Here is a 23,836-nt window from a genome sequence, read left to right on the forward strand (position 1 = left end):
GTCCGCTGGTTTGGTGGAACGAGGGCATCCCGCATCTGGAGGGTATATTCCCTCGTAGGGATGTCCCCGTCCCACCTGTCCTCCAACCAAACGCGGGACGAAGTGGGATCGTCCCGTCCCGTCCCACTTCGTCCTCGCAACCAAACGCACCCTAACATGAGGTCCAACTCCTTGCAAACTTTCCTTTGTGCCTATCTTCTCGTTCCTTTGTTTTTTCTATATTGCATCCAAACATATAATTACAAACTTTTCTACATTCTCATCATTCCTCTAATTTTTCTATTCCTACATTTTAAGATTCCTTCGCGTTCCAAAGAGGCCATTAGCACTCGCATGTCGCATGGCACGGCACTCGTAGAGAAATATTCAACTCTACTACTCCGGTAAAAGGCCGGGCGAGGCCCAAGGAGGAGCGCCGCCGGGTGAGGAGGAGCGTGGGGGCGTCGTCGTTGGAGCTGAAGCTGAGTGTGTTGGAGGAAAGAGAGAGAGAGAGAGGGAGCGCCGCGGCCCATAAATGGGGGCTTCACGTGACCTGCCACGCCCCCACCTCCGCCCTCCTAACTCGCTCAGCTCCTCCGCACTTCCCCTGCCTTTGCTAACCTTCAGCTCCCCCCTGGCCCTCATCACCTTCCGTTCCGTGTGCGTGCGCCATTGCGACCTCGCCTCACCCCACCCTTGCCAGCCAAAGTTGCCAGTTGCCTCCTATTCCCCCTCACCCTCTCCTCTCCTCGCTCGCTACCTGCCATTGCTTGTTGCGCCCCTCCTCTCCACTCTACTACAGAGCACCCGTCGCCTCGCCACGATCTCGCTAGTGCCACCGCACTGCTCTCCGGTGGGCCCCTCACTGTCCCTACCCACCGGCGGCGCACCGGCTGCTATTGTCTGTCTGACGAGACGGACGTGCTCGCGACGGCCTTCGCTTCCTGACGTTCCTGGCCGGCCGACTGCCGGAATCCGGCGCTGGCTGACAGCGACAAGAGGGCGGCGCCTCCGCCGCGGGAGCTCTGCTCGCCCTCGCCGCGGGGAGACACGGATTAGGCGCGGGGAATCCTAGATCCGCGCGCCCTGACAGGATACCTCGGTCCCGCTCGCCGCATTCCTCGGCACACCGGCGGCGGCGGTTTCCTCGCAGCCGCTGCAGTGCAGGTCCGTCCCCTTGCTCCCTCCCTCCTTCCCCTGCTCCTCTCTCTCTTTGGTGGTGGTGGTTTTTGCCATTTTTGGGTTGGGGGCGGTGGGGAGGGTGACCGTTCGTTCGTTGCCTCCGTCGCTTTCGCTCCGCTCCCAAAAGCGGCGCCTTTTCAGCCGCGCTTCCGATTGGCTTTGCCTTTGGATTTTGCTCCTCCACTTTTTAATCTCCCCGCTAATCACAGCTAATCGCAATCACCTCCACCCTCTCTCCACGGATTGCCTCATTGCCACCTCCTAGTCTAGTGATTAATGCGCAGTTACTTCTCCTAAACTTGTCTCCTACCACCGCCTAATCGCCATCCATGGGGACCATCGCCATCGTCAGCTTCACCTCCGCCACGCTCATTGGCCGCCACCGCCACGCTCCGCTGCCGCTGCCGCGTCCAGTCCCCGTTCTTCTCCGCGGCGCGCGACGCAGAGGGGGATAACGACTGCGCTGCGACCTTCTCGCGTCACCGCCAACCGCCGCGTCCTCCCCCCGATTCGGCGGTTGCCGGCTCCGCTCCGCTCCGCCGACCAGGTAACATGCGCATCGGCTCGGCCGCCCGTCCCAATCACGCCATTTCCGCCGCCGGTCTCTCTCTGTAATTTATTCGTTTCACCGCTAGGTCGTCTTTGATGATGAAGATTCGGTCGCTTCTTTTTTCCCCCCCTGCGTCCGTTCGTTCGGGCAAGCAAGAAAGGCCGGTGCCTTTCTTCTGCGCCGCGCTCCTACTGCCGTCACAGCTTCCTTGGCGCGCTTGCGGAACGGGGAACGCGAGCTGGGCTTTCGTGCCGTGCGCCTTTCCTTTTCGTGTGGAGTTTCACGGTTGGACTCGCGCCGCATGCCTCTGCGACACGACCTCGATTTGGGTAGGAAATCGCCCCGCCTTTCGCCGCGTGGTTGCGACATTCGCAAGCTTCTCACCGGTTTTCGCTGCATTTGCGTGCCAGTTCCTACTTAAGCAAGTACTGTAGGAGATTGCCCGAGCTACTGCATCGAAGGTATTGTTTCCCTTCAAGCCTCGCGAAAGAGAGAGCCAGCAGGCCAGCAGCTTTTCGCGCGGTGCATCTTTTTCTTTTTAATCTCCGTTCGTCTCTTGCGGGCTGCTCCTGTGGCCTTTTCCGGGACCGGCGAAATGTGATGATGGGTTCTTGTGGCAATCGATCTGCTCTCTCGTCATAGTTCCCCATCGTCCTCTGCGCATTGTTCTCCTCGGGGGCGAGGTGGGGGATCGCGCTTCACGTGTTGATTCCTCGCTCCCGCACTGCCCTCCTCGTCGGATTTCGTGATGTGGAGGGTGCTTTTTGGACGCAGTTGTTTTTTGTTCCGTTCTTGCGCGCTTGTCTTGTCCGGTTCCTCCCTCCTCTCTGTCTTCAAAAGTTTCAAACTTTGAAACCTCTGCTAGTAAGCATGATGCTGATATGATTACCGTATCTGATGTGTTGTAGCTCTGGATTTGCAGGAGGACGGTGTGAATGAAAGGGGTTCAGGATAGAAGGCACAAAAGGAGGCAGGACCTCCAAGTTCTCGCCCCCTTCCCGGGATGCCTGGGGAGGATGATCAACATGTTCGACCTCAGCAATGGTGTGGTTGCGACCAAGATGCTCACTGACAAGGCGCATAGAGATGGTACCTATTTCTCTTACCCTTTTTGCTCCATGCTATTATAATTTTTGTATGTTTTCTTCTGCCCCTGGGATGGGTTTCTACTTCAGTCATTCAGTGTATGCAAGGTTATGCTACACACACAAAAAAAAAACTCTGATGCAGTGTAGCATTTGTTTGCAGTTTCTCCTGCGGGAAGAGACCGGAGTAACACTTTCAAGATGGCAATTAATCCCCCAGTTCAAACTGAAGATAAACAAGTACGTCAATAGTTTTTATGTTTCTTTCTTCATGTAAGTAAAAGTAAGACTTAGTGTGACCGAACTTACAAATTTGTTTCTGCTCGAATTTACCCACAGAGAGATAGTCAGGCAAGAAGGAATTCCCCTACTAAAAGATCAAACTCGCCTACTAAAAGATCTGGTGGGACGCCCGTTAAGATGCTCATGGAGCAGGACATGTGGAAAGAAGGGATGCCTAATGAGGAGCCTCTGAATGTTGTTGCAAGATTAATGGGTCTACATGATGCTCCGGTTCAGTCTAGCGGATTTGAAGAGAACTACCGGAATATCAAGCTGAAGAAGGAAAGCAAATGCCATCAAAACCAAAAGGCAGGACTGCGCCATCAGCACACATGGAATGGTTTTAGTGACCAACCTTCAAGAATCAATAGCAGCCAGAGCAAGTACCAAGGAATTGAACCTTGTTGTGAGAAGAGAATGTCACTTGTTCGCGAAAAGTTTGCTGAAGCAAAGCGTCTAGCCACGGATGAGAAGCTTCTTCATTCAAAGGAGTTCCAAGATGCACTGCAGTTTTTAAGCTCAAATAGAGACCTATTCTTGGAGTTCCTTGATGAGCCAAATCCACTGTTATCGAGCAACCGCTATGAGTTCCAACCTGCTGCACCACCTTCTGAAGTAAAGCAAATAACCATACTGAAGCCATCAGAACCAACGAAGAGAAAAGGCAGTGTTCTTGTGGGGAGACAACTCTTTTTAGATGGAGATGAAAGTGAACGTAACAGATACAGGCGCCACCAGAGCTTAGATGTTTCCCCAGCAAACTCAAGTTTGTCTGAGCCAACAAAAATTGTAGTGCTAAAGCCAGGACTCGCGAATTCTCATGATCCTGGGATTGTAGGATCTCCATTATCATCTGCAGAAGATAGTGAAGATGAAAGTATGATGACAGTTGATGAAACAGCATGCTCAAGAAGATTAGCAAAGGAGATCACTTGGCAGATGAGGATGAGGCTCAAAGACAAGCAAGATGAAGAAAGCATGCTCTCATGTGAATATCCTGAATTTTATATCGGAGATGACTCCTTCAGTAAATCTGAAGTTGAGATTGCAAAAGAAATGTCTGGTGAAACAAGCGAGGATTTGGAGTTTGGCACTCCGACGTCTGGCCGTTCTTGGGATTTTCTGAGTAGAAGTGGAAGTCCTTACTCTGCATCATGCTCTAGTCAGACATCCCATAGACGGGAACCATCGGTAGTTAGGGAAGGCAAGAAGAAGATTTTGGAGAGATGGTCTATGGTATCATCAACAGTCAGTAGTGAGGAAGAAATGGAAGGTCGTAGAAGTATGGGCACACTAGGTGACATGCTCACAATTTCAAAAGTCAAGGACCAGGAAGAAATTGAGGGTGAAACAGTGGAGAGCCAAGCATCTGAGCTGGAAGCTGAAGAACCTTTCTCATGTTTGCCAAGGTCTCGATCTCTTCCAGTTTCTTTGTCTTATGGAGGCATTGAGTCAAATGGAGTAGCCTCTGGCACTCATGCAGCTCAAAAGGAAAGAATCAGGAAGTCATCATCATTTCGGGAAAAAGTTTCTAGCCTGTTCTCGAAAAATAAGAAATCAACTCGGGAGAAGGTAGATCCGTCTGCCAGCGATAGACTCAAGCATGAAGGTGCTGTGACTAATGGTGATGTGAAGGAAGACTGGAACCATCTTGTGCTACACAATTATGGGAAACAAAATACTTGTCTTGACACGGATGAGAAGAACATCATGCAAGGGCTGGTGACTAGTTCTTGTCATACTAATAATACAGCTAACATCCCAGCCAAGGTAAATCAAAATTTATCCTATTAAAGCTGGTGCTCATATTTTTTGTACACTCACTTGTTTAGCCTTAAGAAGTTCACAATATGAAAAGTTAGCTGTACTTTGTCAGGATATTTCTTCTATGTCAAGTCTTGGCGCCCCAGGAATCTTTGGTGACCCTCAGGACCAACCAAGCCCTGTATCTGTACTAGATGGACCATTTATCTGTGATAATAACAATAGGAGGCTACTGTACTCATCTGAAAATTTCATAGCTTCATCCCCACGTAAGCTCAGAAACCCATTTCATCAAACTTTTAACAGATGAAATTTTGTAATCTATATGCAATGACATTTCTACATGTATGTGCAGAAGCTTTGTCGAGGTCTCCCCTTATTGGATCCTTTTCACGATCCCTATCATGGGAGGATCCCCCACTGGAAGTCATGTCACCAAACTCTTTGAGACTCTCAAGACTTTTCTCAAAGGCTGATGAAGATCTAGATTCGCTAACGTTTATCCAAAAGTTGGTCCACTCTTGTGGCATGGATAGAGAAGGTTGCATATTAGCTGAACCTTTGGATCCAAAATTGCTTGCTAAGTTTTCAGATTACCAAGAAGACGGAATGAAGTCAGGGAAAAGGCGGTCAAAACAGAGGCTTCTTTTTGACGCCGTAAATGAAGCACTTGCTGAGCTTACATCGATGGCAGAACTGGCTGCATACCCCTGGGGTAGATCATGCTCTCTGGAGCACAGGGATTGCAAGAATGGTTCAAGTAATTCGGTGGATGAGGAGATTTGGCGAGTCATAAGGAACTGGTCGATACTCGAGAAGTATCCTCCAGGTGAAGCCATTGAAAGAAATCTATTGCTGGAGATGATACTCAAGAGGGAGGTGGCAGAGGCGGCCAGCGCTGACACGGCTCGGTTAGAGATATTTAAGCTCGGCGCGGCAGTTTGCTCAATGGTTTTGGAGGACCTCGTTGAGGAGACACTGTTAGATCTGACTAACAACTAGTGAGGTACCTCCTCCCTCTAACTAATAATTTTACCTCTGCTCCCTAATGTTTGTGTTCACGTGATGCTGCTGTAACACTGCTTCATTTGTTCACGTTACTTGCAGAAATGCAATGCCATGTGCCTTTGCCTTATTTGCGTTTCACTTGATCTCTCTTCTCTGATATTTGCCCTCTCTTGTAATTAGTCAATAATGTCTTGGCAATAAAATTATGCCCATGCTGTGTCTATAACTGTTTCACGCATACAACAGAAAGAAAAAAAGCAATGAATAGCACCACCCCCACTAGGTTGTTGATGTTGCCTGTAGTTGAGATTGTCTCATCCAAGATGGAGAAAAGGAGCGTAGAAACAAGAGAAAATAGTAGTGCACTGTCTCTTTTGTGGGGTGGAGGGGACCTGTTCTTGGACCAATAATCAGTTGAATGCATGATCTGATGCAAAAGACACGAAAACATGCACATGGCATCTTGCAGCCCGTCCTGTCCACACAACTCACAAGGTAGCTAGATGATCTTGTTAGGGCCTTGTTTAGTTAGGGAATTTGGGAGGTGCCAAATTACTGTTACAGCACTGTAGCACACTGTAGCGTTTCGTTTGTATTTGTGAATTATTGTCCAAATATTGACTAATTAGGCTCAAAAGATTCGTCTCGCAAAGTACAACAAAACTGTGCAATTAGTTTTTAATTTCATCTACATTTAGTACTCCATGCATGTACCGCAAGTTTGATGTGATGGGGAATCTTCTTTTTGCATAGTGTCAAAGTTGGGAGTTGGGAGTAACTAAACATGGCCTAGGATGCATGTCAACTGCCATTTGTTTATTTACCTGTTTGATTTGAGTTGGGTACACCTTTTGGCTTAGTTTAATCCAAGCTTAGAGCCTCCTATGCCACTAGCCTGAAACTTAGTACACGTTTAGCAGAAAGACAAATGTTGCCTGCCCATTGGCATGATTTGGTGGAGAGGAATCAGACAGACAAACTACCTTGTCACGGCCTCGAGATTAGCGGGTTTCTGGGGCTTTGCATAAACAAAGTCTATCAAGAGATTCTGTTGATGCTGAATATGAAATCTGCAGGTGGGGGAAGAGTAGTTTTGAGGCGAATCTGAAAGCACGGCATCAAACATGGAGCCGTGCCCTGGTGTCTCGTGCCATTCCACCAGTTAAACAATTTGACCCCAGACAGCCATATCATATACTCTTTGCTGTAACTTTAAGAAAGGAGATGTGCTGGGTGAAACTGGATAATTTGGGTTTGGGTTTTGTGGCTGCGTGTCGCCTGTTCACTGCCATGTGGGCAACAGTGGATCCATGTGGGCATGCCACGGGGGCCCACACGCCAGGCAGATGAGATGGCTGATAGATACCGGGGGCGGCCGGGCTGCTCTGTGCTCTGGTCTGCTACAGGTCACCGGGGACCTGGAGCTGGAGGAGGGGCCAACAGCAACAGGCCAGAGCAAAGGCCGGCCAGGTCTGTTGCCGCGGCTTAGCCCTGTTTATCTTTTCAGGTCAAGCATGTGAATTTCCCTGGGGCATCAGCATTCAGCAGTGAAAGTTCGCCACCCTCCTGAGCCCTGGCCATAAGCAGTGGCCACTGCTTGCTGCCTAAAGAAACAGTCATTTTTGTTTTCTAGGGCGAGCTGAGACTGTTGTTACACTGTCCTGTGAGTCACTGACTGCAGTAACAATTTATTATGGTGGTTGCGTTGCATGGGAAGTGAAGCTGCAGGGTGGTAAGAAATGCAAATGATGTGCCTGCGACTCTCTGTGCTTCAGGCTTACCGTGCCTTTTCGCTTGCCATTGCCACTGTCAACTTTTTCGTGGTACTTGTGAACAATGTGAGCTGAAGCACGTTGCAGGCTGATTCACACACTCGCAAAAAAAAAAAGAATCAAGATTTGTGGTACTTGTGTTAGCAAGAGATGGTGTGAAGCTATGAACGGTAGTGGTGGGTGCTGGTGCTGACTGCTGAGATGCGTGCTCGTCTTGCTATGCGTTCGTTTGCAGTGCTAGCTTCTTGCCCCTGCCGTTCGCTGGATTTGGCGAGCAAGCAAGCAATGCGTGACGGATGAGGGAGAAGAATAAATGCGGCAGCAGCAGGAGGTTGTGTTCGAAATCTGCCCTTTCCTTGCAGCTGGTGCCCAAATCGTTAGATTTTGTGATATCAATGTGTTCGTTGCAGCTTGTTGTTGGATGGGTGGGTAGGTATTTGCAGCGGTGCGCTGGTTGGTTCTCTTCTTCAGATTGCAGTGCACAGTGTACAGTGATTTACAAGTGTGAAGAAGCAGTGCATGGCAGGATGCCTCATTTATTGTTGGGGCTGGGCGGCCACAACGGTCTCTGCTCTCTTACTGGCAAAATGCAGTGCACTGCAACCCCTGCTCTGTCTCAGCCTCTCAGATCCCTCTTGAGTGCAGAAATTTGCTTGCTTCAGTAATGATGGAGGGAGTAATTGCACGGCACATACATGGGTTCATCAGTTATTATCCTGTAATGGGCTGGAGACGTTCTTTTTCCTAGCTAGCATTCTTCTTCCTGGCAATGCGAAGTTTCACCGAGCAGCAACAGCTGTAAGGGTGCACACGTGTGTTGTAGCTAGCTAGCTCCCGTGCATCACGTCTGGTCTCCAGACAATCCATCATACACGTCGTCGTCGGTAGTAACAGTCATGTGTGAATGTAGCTGCACGAGTACTTTACAGCTACATACTACTCCTGCATGCGAGTAGCGTCGTCGGTGTGTACAACGGACGCCGCAGTACAAGACTACAAGTACGCGCGTAGGACCGCTGCATGCAGCTGGCTGTATGTGCTGCTGCTACTACTACTGCAGTCTCGATTGGCTGCAAAGGGACGTTAACAGTAAGTGAGAGGAAATTCGGCGCCGGATAAAAATCTGATTCCCTGTATGACATTAAAAATTGAAATTTTTGCGACACCAGAATTTATTTTCCATTCTTTTCTTGACACTTCTGTTCCTTAGTGCTTATTTAGCACTGGGATTTATCTTTCATTCCTTTCTTGACACTTCGGTGCCATAACCGTGAACTTTCGTTAGAAACTTAACGGAACAGTTACCGGAGGACTCAATTCGGCATGTGAAATGGCACTTTTGCCCCTCGATCCATTGATCTGACGGGCCCACTTCGCGACCTTATCCTGACCAGCTGAGGCGTCACCAACCCCTGCAAATGGTTCTCCAAGGACGGGCCGCTCACTCGCCCCTGCACATGGGGAATTTTCAGGGACGGGTGACGGCATCACCCGCCCCTGGAAATCACCCTCATTTCCAGGGGCGGGTCACCCCGTGGCGCACCTCTGCAAATGGTTCTCCAGGGGTAGGTCACCGTGACCCGCTCCTGGAAATGGGCAACAAAACAGCCAGCTTGGCTTCTTCCTCCTCTCGACAGCACAGTCACTGCTCGGGGGAGGTGCTGCCCGAAAAGTGAAAAAGATGGGGAAAGGTTTTCAACTTTGTTTCCTTGGAGTTGGAGCTTATAGGAGGTAAGTTGATGCTAATTCCTTGTCCTTTTGAAGCTTATTACATAGGTTTTAGGCTCAAATGAAGTTCCATATACCTCTAGGTAGATCTAGATTTCCAAGGTGTGGATTAGCCATTTGGAGCTCCATTTACCTCAAACATTTGGATGAAGTTAGGTTATTTATGTAGGATAACAAGATTATCTAATTATTTGTACTCAACTTTGATGTTTTAGCCTCATTCATGAATGATGAATTTCCTAGATATCTATGGAGGAGAGAGAAGAAGATTTGGTTTTTTCTATATTGACTCGTGCATGATATAATTTTTATTTTTTCTAAGATTTTGTGGGACAAAACAAGTTGACATAGATGATGAATAATTGTTTTTTATTTTTTCCAAGATTTCTATATTTGTAGCTGTGAAACAGCTATTTGTAGCTGTGAAAGCTAGGAGCGGGTGGCGCGCCCACCCCTACAGATGCCATTTCAATCGCTATTGGAAACTGTTTTTGTACTTTTGTAAAAAAAACATGGATGTACCCCTACTCTTTTCTTATGGATTTGAACTTGTTCTCTCTAAGATCTTAAATATTGATATACGAACTTGTACTATTGTCAGAACTGGTTATGTTGTATTGTGGCATGGATGTACCCCTACTCTTTCCATATTGATGTAGGAACTGGTTATGTAACTTTATTGCATATACCGTGTTCTTTGAGTGTTGGATTTGAATGGGTTGGTTGAGAACCATATTTTAAAAATTTGGCACGAAAATGGTACAAAATTTTGGCGGGAACGACATTTCCAGAGGTAGGTGGCGCCATCCACCACCCCTAAAAAATAGTTTGCAGGTGCGGGTCATGACATCAGCTGCCCCCTGAAGATATCATTTCCAGGAGCAGGTGACGGCGTCACCTACCCTTGGAAAGGGCTTTACAGGGGCAGGCCCGTTACCCGCTCCTGCAAACAGCTATTTGTAGCTGTGAAAGCTAGGAGCGGGTGGCGCGCTCGCCCCTGCAAATGCCATTTCAATCGCTATTGAAAACTGTTTTTGTACTTTTGTAAAAAAAATATGGAGAGGCTTCCATTATCTGAGCGGCGGTAGGGGAGTTTTGAGCCCGCCCGTCCCACCGCTAGATGCGGCCCTGCATCGATCTATCGGTCATAATACCACCAGCGGGAGGAGGAGGAGGAGGAGGAGGGAGAGTGAGACCAATGCGTGCACATGCATGATATATCTGCGATGACCTACCCGGCTACCCGACCCCGAAAGCTGAGTTGCTCATTATCCGTACCCCGGCCAGCTGCATTCAAAGTCGGCCAAACCAAAGCAGAGCTCAAGATGAGGGCAACCAGTGACCAACCTGCAGTCAATTACCTGCAAACTAAACAGCAGTGCACCACCGGCCAAACTGATGTGTGTGCCCGGCCCCAGCCCACCCGGGCAATCTATCTCTCACCATGCTGCATGCCGTGCGTTATGCGTATGATGAGCACGCATCTCTTTCTCTCCATATATCTCCAGATCTAGCGCGCAACTCCCTGCAGCTATCTAGTATATGCACACATAATGCTACCAACGTATATGTATACTTGTATATATGCATATATACATCTTTGCTGCCAAAAGCAAATTAAACTCGCTCCGCCATCTGCGTGCTGCGTGCTAGGCAATTGATGCGTGGTCCGATCCATCATATCTGCCTCCGGATTCATGCATATGGATCAAATTAGCAAGATGACAAGATGATCCTGCTGGTAAGAGATCAGAGGTGCATATGTCTCACACACAAAGATGGATGGATCAAACGAGATCATAGCGCGCACCCAGCTGCTTCTGATCCTCTATCGAACAAAGTTGGATCCTACTGGTAAGAGATCAGAGGCACAAACAAAGATGGATGATGAAACAAGATCATAGCACCAAGCTGCTTCTGCTTCTCTGATGCTTCATTATCTCGATCACACCGACCAAAAACACATCATGTGAGATGAGTAAATGAACGGAAACTCATGTGTAAGCAATCATGCATGCATGCATGCGTCGTCGTCGTTCGTACGTACCCACGAGCAGCTACTAGCATTGTTTGCATGCGCCCACACCTAGGTACGCTCCAAGGACCAGCCGTCCCCCCACACCCACAGACACTACACGCATATGTACAGTACAGGAGCTAGCAACGACTTTGCTGTCCCGCCATATCCGATCCATCAGAGATTCAGAGATGCCGCACCAATTCTATGTAATATACATGGGCCGCGCCGTGCGTACGTAAAAGTGTATCGCCACACAATAACGAAAAGCTTCAAGCTCAAACAGTGTAGTAGCCCACACAAGTCAATGTGGATACGGCTATACATACTACGCTTAAAGTGCACCGGCTGTATGTACTTATTAGAAGCTGAAAGGAGTAAGATATTGAAGGCAAGTTTTTCGTCGTTGTTCAATCCATTATTATTCAGAAAAGAGAGAAGACGACATTTACTCACTAATACGGAGTATATCAAAACCACCTACCAGAAAATTACTTTCAGAGGCTGTAAAGTCTGTGATACCAATGCAAGTATTAGCACTGTTTTTGTTACACTCAAGCATGCACAAGTTTCCATATACATACTGGCAGCAAAAAAAAACAAAAAAAGAAGAAGAAGAAGGCGAAAAGAGATACACCTTTACCTCGCCAGCGCTAGCTCCAAGGTTGTTGATTCTTGTTTCTTGGTCTATTCTTGTTCAACAAAGGACAAACGGCCGCACACATATATGCATAATTAGCCGCAATCTTAGAACAACACAAAGTGGCATGGAGAGGTAGATGGATGGTCCAGCAGTGCAAGGACATACACTTGGACTACTACTGGAGTATGTCTGTATGTAGTAGGTACTCCACCATGCATCTAGAAGCGAGCAAGGGCAACCACATCGATCAGTATCATAGATATACGCCCCCAATCTATTTCCTTTAAGTTAATTATACGGCAGGACCACACCACTGCTCACATGTACCAAACATTCACGAGCTAATCTTTGCTATACTTGTTGCTTCAATTCGATCTATACACCAGCTAGCTGCTTGTTGCATCGCGGCACGCAACACAACATGGAGTGGTAATAATACACCAATTGCAATTGAGCTCATGATTCAAGGCTCTAGTGCATATGTGCAGCCAAAACCGCCACTGTTTTCTTTCATAATTTTTCGCAACATGCACGGGTCCTGAAACCAAGACAGCATGGCAGAGACGCGTGATAGTGTATCATGTTTCGAATAATCTCAGCATATTAAACATGCATGCATAAAGATAGCTAATAAGTTACGACCATTCAGAGATACCCTGCAACATGGCAGATTTTCCTAAGCAGCCACATGAACTAATTCGCATAGTTAAGTACTGCAACGATCTTTGAATACTGTGACTGCCTGGTCTATCAGATATGATGGAATCCTCTCCGCCTGTTTATTTGGGCCATTTTAATTAGTGCACTCCAAAAAAACAAATCATCACTCATAAAAACGAAATCAGTGCAAAGAAGCTGACAGGTCTCTGATGACAGGGAATCAGGGATGGTGGTATTATCAAATTTCAGTTAAAATCATGGCATATAAAACTTGTGATCGAGCTGATACTGGGTTTAATAATTTGTCATGCCTATCCAACACATGCTATAATGTTATCTGTACATCACAGCAGGCGATGAGGTCCTGGATGCAGATTAATTGTAGTCTTCATCGAGATAGCCCGGTCGGGCGAGAGGATCTGGATGCAGATCAGGTGGTGACATAAATCTGCAGTAACATATGCTTATTAGTACCTCAGTACAATGCCTACCTTGAGCTATGATTCTATGAACAGAATAGCTACATGTGCTGTGCTGGGCTGAAAACCTACATGAACGTACGTAGGTGATAGCAGGCAGCCATTGTGATGAACTGACTCTATCTGCTATCTCTGCAAGAAGTAAGACGTGTACAATTTGGTAGCTGCTAAAGTAATGTCCCGAAGCTATAAACGGCATCAACCCAATGTCATACTCTCGCTGGCATAACCAGTGCAGCAAGTGCTGGTGAAATGGTCCAATTGGCCGCAGGAAATGGCGACGTGGGAAGATGCCATCGCGCTGCAGCAACTTTTCCCGTTTGCGCCTGCTTGGGGTCAAGCGGCGTCTTCTCGGCGGGGGAATGTCAGTAATGCACAGGAGGGGGAACTGAAGCCAAGCAAGAACACTAGGCTCAGGAAGGCAAACCCAAGGATCTTCGGCCCAGAATGGGTTGCATGAGTTGCAGCATCGTCTTTCGGGCCCAGCCCATGTAATAGCTCGAGACTAGTTGTATTAGTATGGAGAGCAGGGGAGAGGAAAGGGATCGGGAAAATACACGCACTCTGTACTCTGTTCTTCTTCCTCCTGAAGGCACAGCTGCCTGGTGCCGTCCCCATCTATCTCTCTTCCTCTCCCTGCTCCTGCTTCCGATCTGAGTACCTGCTGTTCCTACTGCTAACAAGTACACCCAAGCGACCAACCACCCCCTGAATCGGTGTGTACCTGATCACGGGCGACACCATTGCAGCATCAGACATTAACTCTCGCTTTGTAGAAGGTTCTATTTCCCGGGAAGCAGTCAAGGAAGAAAGGTCATGGGATACCGGAGCTGGAATAGACGCCTCGCCGGGGGAGAGGAGCTGAAGCAGCGCGGCCGTGGACGGATTCTCGGAGACGCCGACGAGGAACTGCCCGCGGGGAGAAGAGACGGCGGTTTAGCGCAGATCCGGCCCATGAGTTTAACTTCAGCAGCGATTTGGCCCAGGAGGCCTAAGAGGACGTGGCTGTCTGGCCCGTATTGTATTTGCATCGATATGGGCCGAGAGAGAGGGGGAAGCAGTCGGATGATGACTGGACCGACAGTTGAGGCGATTTGTTTCCTTTCCACCCACACGGTGTGACCCACCGGCGCTGCTCACCTCCCAGACGCTCTTTCCGCCACGCTAGTAGCAGCAGGCTGCCGCCACCGCGAGACATCACCGGAAAAGTATCCGAAGGTACGTAGGTCACTGCCTTTCTAACCTCTCAGTCTAAATCTTCGCCTCCCCCGTGGTCCGATCTCACGATAAGCAAGGACCAAATTCCATTTCAGATTCTCTGTCTGTTGCCCTCGTCATCCGATTTTCCGGATCCCGATGCTTCGAGTGCTATGCGCTTTCGCTTTCTTGCATTCTAGGATGGCCACCCTGAGGAACTTGAAGATCAAGATGTCGACGTGCAAGAGGATCGTCAAGGAGCTGCGCTCGTACGAGAAGGACGTGGAGAAGGAAGCGGCCAAGACCGCCGACATGAAGGAGAAGGGCGCCGATCCCTACGATCTCAAGCAGCAGGTGACAAGTCTTCTGAGCCTCAAAGCTTTCTTCCTTTACTCGACCAAGATATTGACCTACCACTGTGACCCTGCCCTAGTCCTAGCGACACTGAGATCATACTATGTTGCGTTATTGAAGACTTACAATGCTTGTGACTGGTTGTAATCTGATACGTTCACAATGGTTCCTGTAGTAGCATTGTTGGCTGGCCTTTGAATGAGCATCTAGTTAGGTTAGTACTTCCGATTGCTGTCTGATTATTGGTTTCAATTTAACCTTGGAAAAATGGCAAGGCTCATGAGTCAGAATTTTTGTGTCCTTCCACTCAGATTATAATGGAGTGTCATTGAAAATTATGTTTTGACCAATTTTTATGAGCATCTGATCCTTTGTTCTTGGATTGGAAGGGACAAGATAATTCTATGTTCATCCCAGTCTATCTTTTTGTGGCCTAGAATTGAAATCTGGCATTGACTGAATTCCCACTTCTCAGATGCATTGCATTTGTCAGGCCACATGAAGCCGCTAAAGTGATTTTTCCCGTATACATGTGACTTCGACTGTGAATGGTCATTGTTGAAATTGTCTGATGTTCTGATCTCATAACAAACAAGTCACTGAAACTTGAACTTCACCGCTGCAGGAGAATGTTTTAGCTGAGTCAAGGATGATGGTTCCAGACTGCCACAAGCGACTTGAGGCTGCTCTGGCAGACTTGAAAGCAACACTGGTACTCTAAAAATATCCATCTCCCTATCTAGAAATTGTGTGGCCTTGTCCATCCATTGCAACAATTGTTTTATTGCAGGCTGAACTGAAGGAGGCAATTGAACAAAGGTGCTGAGATTGGAGAAGCTGAGAGTACTATCGCGGAGGTCGAAGCTGTGGTCAAGCCAACAGAAGAATGAATTCTGCACTCACAGTTGCTGAACTATTAGCAAGCATCCTCTTTGCTCGTGTTGAGACCTTGTGAGCTCGCTAGTAAGATGTGTTTGATGTAAACTCATGTACCAGTATCTTGACTTGGAAATTCTACAATTGGTCACGGAATTGTGTTTGCTGCTCTTATGTTGATATGTTCTACGCCATTGTGGTGAAGGCACCTTCTTTTGACCGAGCAGGAATGGCAGGGAAGGACCTACTGAGATTTTTTGTATTATATTGAAAATGTAAAAAAAGGAAAAGGAAGGTTGAGTATACATGGTCGTAGACCAAAGAGAAACCCAAATACACATGCTGTGAGAATTACTCGGCAATTTTCTGAAAGCATCTGCACTGATTGTGTTGCCCTTGAAGAAGTAGGGCAAGGTCTTTGAACGATCTCTTCCATTATTGACGAGAAAGAGTTATCAAGGATAAAGATGATACTGTTACGGTCGCTCCAACTAGTCTAACATGTGAAGGTGACAGCCCCGTCCTCTCTGAAGAGGGTGGAACCAAATCTGCAATCACCTACATGCGCATGGCAAATAACACAAGAGTAGTCATCAAAGAATGTTCTTCAATAAGTATCTTGGGTTCACCTCAACAAAGATCTCTACATCCATTTGAAGAGGGGTGACCTATGAGATACCAATGACTGACAACAAGATCTCCACCTCCATTTGAAGAGGGGAGACATGTGATGCTTCTGTTCAATTCTCACTAGAAGATTAAATCTGTATGTAAGAAAAAAAGGCGAAAAACAAGGGTACCCACCACCATGTGCAGCACGCACATCAGAGTCAGAACTGTTGGTTAAACTTTGGTTAATTTGCATAGATAAAAATTATATACATCGTACTGCTGTACAATTTTCTATCATGTGTGTGTTGTTTGGGAGGATATAACTACTTGTAGTTTCCTGTTAGAACGAAAAGGAACCAAAACTTTACAAAAATGCCTCTCTGATCAACCGTGCAAATACTCGTGATGACAACCGGCTCAAGACATCGGGTAGGATCTTCGATGAGATGCCTGGCAACACAGGAAGAAGTTCTTGGACTACAGACACCATGTTTACGTCCTGCCAACGACAAAAATGATCAGAAACCTTTAACATCCATTCATTGTTGATACACAAAAATAAAAAGGCAGAGCTTAGCATGCATACCCCACTCACGGTTGGAGTTGCAGTCCCAGATGTTAGGAACTTCACAACCTTCTCGACATTGTTCAAGATGACTCTGTCTTCCTCTGTGATTGTTGGAAGCAACGCTCTGGCCCTAACAGGAACCATGCTAAAAACAGGGGTCGCGTTTCCTATCCCGAAAGATGCAGCAATCTGTATTAATTGCTCCCTTGAAACGGCATCAATGGCTTTGACGATCTGCAATGCAGAGAATAATAAGGCTTTATATGTTAGAAGCTTTTTTAAGCACGTCTCTCCACATCTAGTAAATTAAATGTGCCAAATACAAGTCCCAGTCCTTGCTGTTGTAACTTTCAACCCGAGAGCTCACCTCATCAAGAATGAACTCCCGAAAGAAGTTCCCCCTCTCAGAGAGTAGAAAAGCAAGAGCTGCACGAGCTTTAACTGGCTGCTCAGGCTGGGCTATGGCCATTGGAAATACAGGAACCAAACTGGTGCTAGGTTGAGCTCCTATATCAGCGAGCTCAGCCATGTTTCCCTTCAAGTTCTCCCCACCCCCGCTCTTTGCTGCACGAATAAAATTCTCGAAAGCTTGCATAACATCAATGAACCTTTCTGCATCGAAAACACCAGTTTTGCCGTATATTGTGTAACGCAAGGCACTCCTTAGCCGTGGTGATTCATCTGTTAGTAGCCTCTGATATTATCAAATAAAACCACATATTAGCAATACAGAATCTTAAACCAAACTTCCATTAGAACATCTACGTTCCTCCTTCATGTGTTTCTTTGATAAAAAAAAAGAGGAAAATTTTAGTTGCAATTGCAACAGTGTCCATGTATAGAGTAGAAGCATATGGGGAGGATGTACAGGTTGAATCAAAGGTTGAATGCTGACCTGAGCAATATATGGGTATGCTTCATCCACAATGGCGAATTCAGGATCTCCCACCAAAGCTATACCTTCTAATACTCCAATGGCTCTAATAATCAAAGCAAAATACGGAGGTATCCTGAATGGATAATCAAAAGTAATCTGTGCTAGATCCGCTGCCAATTCTTGAAAGTTAATATTCTTGGCACCGCCTCCTTCAAGTGCCTGATCAAAAACCTTGGCCAGTACAGGCAAGATTGGATCCAAGTTAACTCCCTCAGGGATGAAACCAAGCTTCACAAAGTCCTTGACAATTGCATCATAATCACGATGAATAAGGTGAGCAATTGCTTCAATCATTCCATACTTCTGATCATCTGTCAGTTTTGTTACAAGCCCTACAAAGGAAAATAATATAATTTCATTGGTTTTCATGAGCACAAAAATTGGAAAGAGAAACATAGCAAAAGTAGGCTGATAGAAAAGCTAATGAAACAATTAATTATGTTTTAAATTCAGTCAGCAGAGTTCTTGCTAAAAAGGAATACAAACAGGCTATTAGATGATACTGAAAAGGAGGTTTGCACTTGTCATGTTTTAATCTAGTGTGTGCGGTGGTAGTTAGTAATGCAGGGTTACAGAAACTGCTCGAGTGCATGTGAGTGATTGTACGAATAGTAAAGCATAGCCATCTACACCACAGATTGGGTAGATGTATGGAACATTTGTTTACAATTTTATTACAGACAATGAAAATAGCATAGCTTTTTTAGTGGCAAAATAGCATAGATGGACATGAGAGTCATCTGTGGATTTTCTAACAAGTTGACTTACCAAAATCAAGAATAGCCAGCTTTCCATCAGGTGTTCTAATCATATTGCCTGGATGTGGATCAGCATGGAAGAATCCAGTATCAAGCAACTGCAAATAACAATAATATAACATGAAAGGCAACTCGAGCAAATAATATGATTGACAAACTAACCTGGGAATAGTATGAATAAGATCTACAAAAAATGATTGACAAACTAACCTGTTTCAGGTAGCATATGACTCCAACACTGACCAATGACCCAACATCATCCTCTGTACTTTGTGAAAGCTTCTCTCCCTCTATCCATTGTGTGGTAAGAACTTTCCTAGATGTGTACTTATCGTAAGTCTTTGGGACAACAACCTGAAATTATCGTTGAATAAATTGTAAATTCACAAGTGAACAGATTGACAGTGAAATTAACATGTACATGATGTATTCAGTAACACTATAAAGTTACAAACCATATTGTTACATGACATGACCTCCTAGAAGGCAAATACAAAGCAATTACCTGTGGCAGATCTTCTTTCATCATTTCAGCAAAGTAGGCGCCATTTTCCCCTTCATTTACATAATCAAGTTCTTCAAAAAATCGAGCAGCCCACTCATCTACCAGGCCAACAACATCAATGGAGACCTGACAGCATTCGGCAGTGTTTCAGTTCATATTAACAAAGGTAATCTCCACCTATAGTTCTCAAGTAGATGAAAATCTATACCTGTGGAAATCTCCTGAGTACCAAACCCAAGTTTCTAATGATGAATAAATCGATGGTGACAGTCTCAAGTACAAATGGTCTCTGCACTTTGACAGCTACCAATTCTCCGGTTTCTTTCAAGCGTCCTTTATATACCTGTCCCAAAGATGCTGCAAGACAATGCATAAGACAAGTTTAATCCAGGAATAACAATTAGCAGCACAAAGAGGATGCATAGTTCTTTAGTGTAATTACCTGCAGCAATTGGGGAGGGGGATAACTCAGAGTAGATTGCTTGCCAAGGCTGACCAAGTTCTTCTTCCAGAAGAGCCATTGCTATATCATCTGGGAATGAAGGAACCTTGACATAGCAGTAGAAAGCCCAATTAGCAAATAGGTATGTGTTACATGTCGTAGCAAGGGAAATATAATGAATTTAAAAATAGAAATATTTACCTTATCACATAATTTCTGCAACTCAGTCATCGCTGCAGGTGACAGAATATCTGGCCGTATACTTAGCGCTTGTCCAAGCTTGATGTAAGCAGGACCCAGAGATGTCACAATTTCCCTCAGTTCAATAGCACGAGCTACTTCATTCTATGGATGAACATTTGACGGCAACAGAAGAATATATAATGATTAGCAAACGCATTTACATGGTTTTAGGGAAGGCAAACGCAGCTGCAGGAGTATGATAGCTACCTCCTTGAGTTTCTTGTTAATAAGATCGGATATGAGATGTGAGATGAAACCACCAGCAACAGACAGCAACTGCACAACTCGAGTGGCGACAGCCCTTGGACGCTTACCCCAGTAGGCTGATATGATTTCTGGGCTATACACAAGTGGCAGCCCCTCATTGTTGCCCGCAGTCTCTACCTTGAACCAAGAAGGAAGAAAAAACAATAGAATTCAGTAACAACCTACTGTGTAGTGTGTACTAATTTTTTGCTGGAAGTGATTCTGTTCTGTGATTGGGTAAAGACAAGAGCACTCTGTGTGAGAGGTTAATGGAAGTGGATCAAGGGGGTTGCAGTTTGGACCTCGACGAGGCGAAGGCGGACATTGTCGTCGGCGAACTGCTCGTCGCGGAGGTTCTGGCCGCGGAGGCCACGCATGAGCGTGGCGAGCTGCTCGTCCTGCTCCATCTGCTTGCGCACGCGCTGAATCTCCTTGGACACCCCACCGAACCTCTGCGCCATTCACAGGCAAACATGTCAGCAAGGTCACAGCGCCAACAGTAAGGGGGCAAAGCAGCAACGCTGGAGTGGCTCGAACTTACGGTGTTGGAGAGATCATTACGGGTCCTGGGGCGAGAGGAGGAGGTGGAGGTGGACGGCTTCGGCTCCGTGGCGACCGCGCGGACCCGGGGGAGCTGCTGTCCTCGGCGTCGGCGTCGACCCGGGAGCGCCGGGAGGTGCGCGACGCGACCGAAGCCGCCGCAGTGCAGGAGATGCGGCGCCGCCGCCGCGGCCTCCATGCTTAGCGCGCGGAAGGCCCCGGGAACCTGGCCGGCGCGTCTCTCGTGGGGTGGTGTGAAGCGAAGCCGGCGTGGCAGGCGTGGAGGGTGTGGGGCGCGGGGGATGCAACCAAGAAGGTAAACAAATTGCGAAGTGGTGGTTGGGGAAGAAGAAGAATTGGGGCCGGTCGGTCAATCGGTGGTGGGAGCGGAGGCAGCAGGGCACTCAGCGCCGTGGGGTGGGGCGGCTGGCTGGCGCGCGGCCACGATGGCCTGCGCTTGTGGTTGGCGCGCGCGCTCCCTTCCCTGCGGCATGAGGCCCGCGTGTGCGGGGAGTGCGGGAGCGCATGGGCGGCGCACAGAGGCCGTGCCGGACGAAGATCGCGTGGACCTGTCGACGACGACGACCCCACCGTGAGACGAGAGTGAGTGGGCTCACGCTCGCGATGTGTCCGCGTCCCATTCGGACGTTCAGATCTCCAACCACAAGCTACCAGCTGCATTGCCTGTTGATCGATAGCATTCGCCGAGTGGATGAGAGACCGCCAATTCAACAGCAGCTGACGATAGCTGCAGGATCAAACACAGTTACTCGTCAGAAACGCAATTTTTTTGCTTCATTGATGTGGGGTTGGAACTGTTCCAGATGAGAACACTGCAAATCTGTCGAGCCCGTGATGCCGAGCAAATTTTGTTTCCTGGGTGAACAGTTTGCCTGATAGCAGATGGCAGGCTCTACGGTGAGTTTGCTTTTGTCGCCATCACCCGTTCAAGAGTGCTGGACACTTTCGTAAAAAAAACAGAGAGAGAGTGGTGGACACAAACATTCAGTCTCACAACTAAACAGGAATAGAATGCGAACCATTTGCTTGCGCCTCTTAACACGCCTTAATAAAACTATAAAATGATATTTTCTCTATTTAATAATTATACATGAGCACGGGAAAAGGTAGCCCTTTTTTAATTTTTACAAATAAAATTGATACTGATACATGCTACTTAAACACAACAACATGGAAAATAACCACTTCTACAACAACAGTGCTACAAGTACATTTACAAACATCGGAGAGACGGACACCACAGCTTCTCTCGTGCCTAGGCTCAACAGACTGAATTGAATGCACACCACAGCAACTCCAAACCTCACGAAAGAAAAATCCCTTGTGCTGAACAACAATTCTCACGTCTCATCGTGTTTTCACACTGGATGTCCCATTCTTTTCTATCGCTCGTTGCCTTGCACGCTCCATCTTCCGTTTACGCCATTCTTCAAGGGCTGGAGATGTTCGCAAAACATCATCAGGTTGGACAAGTTCACAGGAAGAGCAAGGGGGAGAAAAATCTGCACAGCTGCTCTAGCAAAGCAGTAACACCACTTACAAATCACTCTATTCAGGAACTGCAAACTGCATTCTGCTGTGCATACATGGAAATAAAGTTTATTTCCCAGTTCCCACATATGCTGACTTTAGAGCTGACAACACTACCATTTCATTGTTTTTCTGTTCTATCTGTGTGCTATCTAACTGTATCATTTCATGTTCAATTTAGTTGATTCTACCTACATCTGGTCTTCTGTTACAGGGAGGATATTCTTAAAACACAAAACAAAACAACGGGCAATTGATTACAGCTGCCCTGATATGCATCACACCATCACTGAGTTGTAAATACTTCTAGAAATACTTCAACAAGATGTCCAAGAAAAATATAGTTCGACAAGATAAGGAGCATCTTTTTTTTGTCAAACCAGTGGGAAACAACAGGATAAATTATTTCCACAAGCGAAGAAGTTGTAGAATCTGTCAGCCTTGATCATGTATTCATCTAAAAATTGTGGGGCACAAATTGACTGTAGTATGGCATCATGACAAAGATTATGATGCTTTAGCAATGTATGAAAGGAAATAGGTTCAAATTATCTGTGGTTTATTCTCATTAATGCATCATCTTTATCAAATCCTATCACACATATTACAGAAAATAAATAAATTGATCCAATTATGATTGCCCCTAAATCTGAAGTAAAAGACTGAGCAATGGGTGAAAGAAAACCTTTTTGGCTGCTGCCATCATTCCCCGCCCTCAAATCTTTCAGCCTATTTGATAAATCAACAGCAGCAGTTTGCTTAGGATCTTGTGTTGCCATGCCATGCTCACCATAAGCTTCTTGCTCAATTTCCTTCACCTATGTAACAATCAATGAGAATTGTCAAAAATAAAGTTTTCTATGCAGCAACATGGTGTACATCCCCGTTTATTTCTCAAATCAATATAAACAAAGTGCATGGAAACATACTCTTCTAATCAAATCCACAGGTTCCATAGCCCGACGCAACTCTTCAGATTCCCATATATACCGAAGCTGAGCTGCAGAATAGCAATAGTAGGACCCAGTATTTAGGCTGAATTGAGTTATCAAAGAATAGAAGTGAAGTCCACAGCCTTAGTATGAATAGAATTTTCCAAGGAGGAGCCATGGCAAAAATCTAAGACTTATATACTGAAACAGACAAAACAAAGCAGCGAGATAGCTTCAACGATGGAGCAGTTGAGCAGAGAACGCTAACACAGGGTGATGGATAACCTTAACAGCTTCATTTTTGGAGCAAGCACAATCTTAGGTTCATGTGGAATTCAGGATGGAGAAAAGAGGTCACATCTTTCTCCCAGGTGCTCACAACTGCAAGATGGATCAACACATCCTGTGCCGAGCTGTAATCAGAAGTTCGCACCCCACTTTTAATTCTAAGAAAATCCTGAACTTTGCTAGATTTAGTCCGCTAATCACAACCCTACTAAATTGGGACCAAACCAAACACATCTGTCAATCCAACAACCAAACCAAAATCACAAATCTGGGGAGAATACGAGCAGGGCAGGTTATCACGGTAGCATACCAGAATCGAACTGGTCGCCGCCTGCGATGCGCGTCCAAGACGAGAAGTAGTTGTGAAGGAGGAGGGCAGCAACGAGGAGGTTAAAGGCGCACACGGCGATGGTGACGTTCTTGTACGACAGCCTCGAGGCCGCCGTCCCCGCTCTCCAATTAGGCTGGCCGTCCATCCCCTCGACGGCGCCGCCGTAGAGCTCACCGGAGAAGACGAGGAAAAAACGCCGACGAGCAACCAGCCAGGGCGAGCCGGATCCGCTGCAGGCTGCAGCGGCCTAACCACTCCAGCAGCCCAGCCCATATCATCTGAACCGTCCGCCTCCTCATCCAACGGA

At 46.8% G+C, this 23,836-nt stretch overlaps 3 protein-coding genes and 1 pseudogene across 7 annotated transcripts; 2 read left to right on the forward strand and 2 right to left on the reverse strand.

Moving 5' to 3' along the window:
* Window positions 1-537: 537 nt before the first annotated feature.
* On the forward strand, window positions 538-8,044 carry LOC101771268. 5 transcript variants are annotated; one of them, XM_004954308.4, is made up of 7 exons: window positions 538-1,146; window positions 2,634-2,800; window positions 2,960-3,036; window positions 3,136-4,848; window positions 4,955-5,111; window positions 5,198-5,848; window positions 6,927-8,044. In XM_004954308.4, the coding sequence occupies exons 2-6, from the start codon at window positions 2,647-2,649 to the stop codon at window positions 5,842-5,844; spliced, it is 2,748 nt and encodes a 915-aa protein (XP_004954365.1). In that variant the 5' UTR covers window positions 538-1,146; window positions 2,634-2,646; the 3' UTR covers window positions 5,845-5,848; window positions 6,927-8,044. The 5 variants fall into 5 exon arrangements, with proteins under 5 accessions (XP_004954365.1, XP_012698475.1, XP_004954364.1 ...); XM_012843021.3 differs by lacking the exon at window positions 6,927-8,044 and having other exon boundaries at window positions 2,620-2,800; window positions 5,198-6,071; XM_004954307.4 differs by lacking the exon at window positions 6,927-8,044 and having other exon boundaries at window positions 5,198-6,071.
* A 6,386-nt stretch (window positions 8,045-14,430) lies between these two features.
* LOC101772744 lies at window positions 14,431-15,739 on the forward strand (annotated as a pseudogene).
* Window positions 15,740-16,413: 674 nt separating this feature from the next.
* LOC101773154 (uncharacterized protein sll0005) lies at window positions 16,414-20,774 on the reverse strand. Its single transcript, XM_004954313.4, has 13 exons — window positions 20,429-20,774; window positions 20,190-20,339; window positions 19,849-20,025; window positions 19,600-19,743; window positions 19,399-19,504; window positions 19,165-19,313; window positions 18,957-19,082; window positions 18,662-18,805; window positions 18,462-18,549; window positions 17,652-18,025; window positions 17,124-17,450; window positions 16,775-16,990; window positions 16,414-16,687 (listed from the first exon to the last, which is right to left on the reverse strand). The coding sequence occupies exons 1-13, from the start codon at window positions 20,624-20,626 to the stop codon at window positions 16,553-16,555; spliced, it is 2,334 nt and encodes a 777-aa protein (XP_004954370.1). The 5' UTR covers window positions 20,627-20,774; the 3' UTR covers window positions 16,414-16,552.
* Window positions 20,775-21,493: 719 nt separating this feature from the next.
* Window positions 21,494-23,769, reverse strand: LOC101773831. Its single transcript, XM_004954315.3, has 4 exons — window positions 23,509-23,769; window positions 22,908-22,978; window positions 22,664-22,796; window positions 21,494-21,884 (listed from the first exon to the last, which is right to left on the reverse strand). Exons 1-4 carry the CDS (start codon window positions 23,672-23,674, stop codon window positions 21,796-21,798), a joined length of 459 nt encoding a protein of 152 aa, XP_004954372.1. The 5' UTR covers window positions 23,675-23,769; the 3' UTR covers window positions 21,494-21,795.
* Window positions 23,770-23,836: the final 67 nt, after the last annotated feature.

Source organism: Setaria italica, chromosome I, assembly GCF_000263155.2.
Source record: "Setaria italica strain Yugu1 chromosome I, Setaria_italica_v2.0, whole genome shotgun sequence".
NCBI lineage: Eukaryota > Viridiplantae > Streptophyta > Magnoliopsida > Poales > Poaceae > Setaria > Setaria italica.

Bases quoted from the DNA above. Each gene is read 5' to 3' on its own strand.
- LOC101771268 (XM_004954308.4), top strand. From the start codon at position 2,647: ATGAAAGGGGTTCAGGATAGAAGGCACAAAAGGAGGCAGGACCTCCAA. The intron at 2,801-2,959 runs GTACCTATTTCT...ATTTGTTTGCAG, and splicing joins TGACAAGGCGCATAGAGATG to TTTCTCCTGCGGGAAGAGAC. The intron at 4,849-4,954 runs GTAAATCAAAAT...GTACTTTGTCAG, and splicing joins CAGCTAACATCCCAGCCAAG to GATATTTCTTCTATGTCAAG.
- LOC101773154 (XM_004954313.4), bottom strand. From the start codon at position 20,626: ATGGAGGCCGCGGCGGCGGCGCCGCATCTCCTGCACTGCGGCGGCTTC. The intron at 19,744-19,848 runs GTAGCTATCATA...GTTCATCCATAG, and splicing joins TTAACAAGAAACTCAAGGAG to AATGAAGTAGCTCGTGCTAT. The intron at 18,550-18,661 runs GTTAGTTTGTCA...TGTTATTTGCAG, and splicing joins TCATATGCTACCTGAAACAG to TTGCTTGATACTGGATTCTT.
- LOC101773831 (XM_004954315.3), bottom strand. From the start codon at position 23,674: ATGGACGGCCAGCCTAATTGGAGAGCGGGGACGGCGGCCTCGAGGCTG. The intron at 22,979-23,508 runs GTATGCTACCGT...GCTATTCTGCAG, and splicing joins CGGCGACCAGTTCGATTCTG to CTCAGCTTCGGTATATATGG. The intron at 21,885-22,663 runs GTTTTCTTTCAC...GAACATCTCCAG, and splicing joins TGATGGCAGCAGCCAAAAAG to CCCTTGAAGAATGGCGTAAA.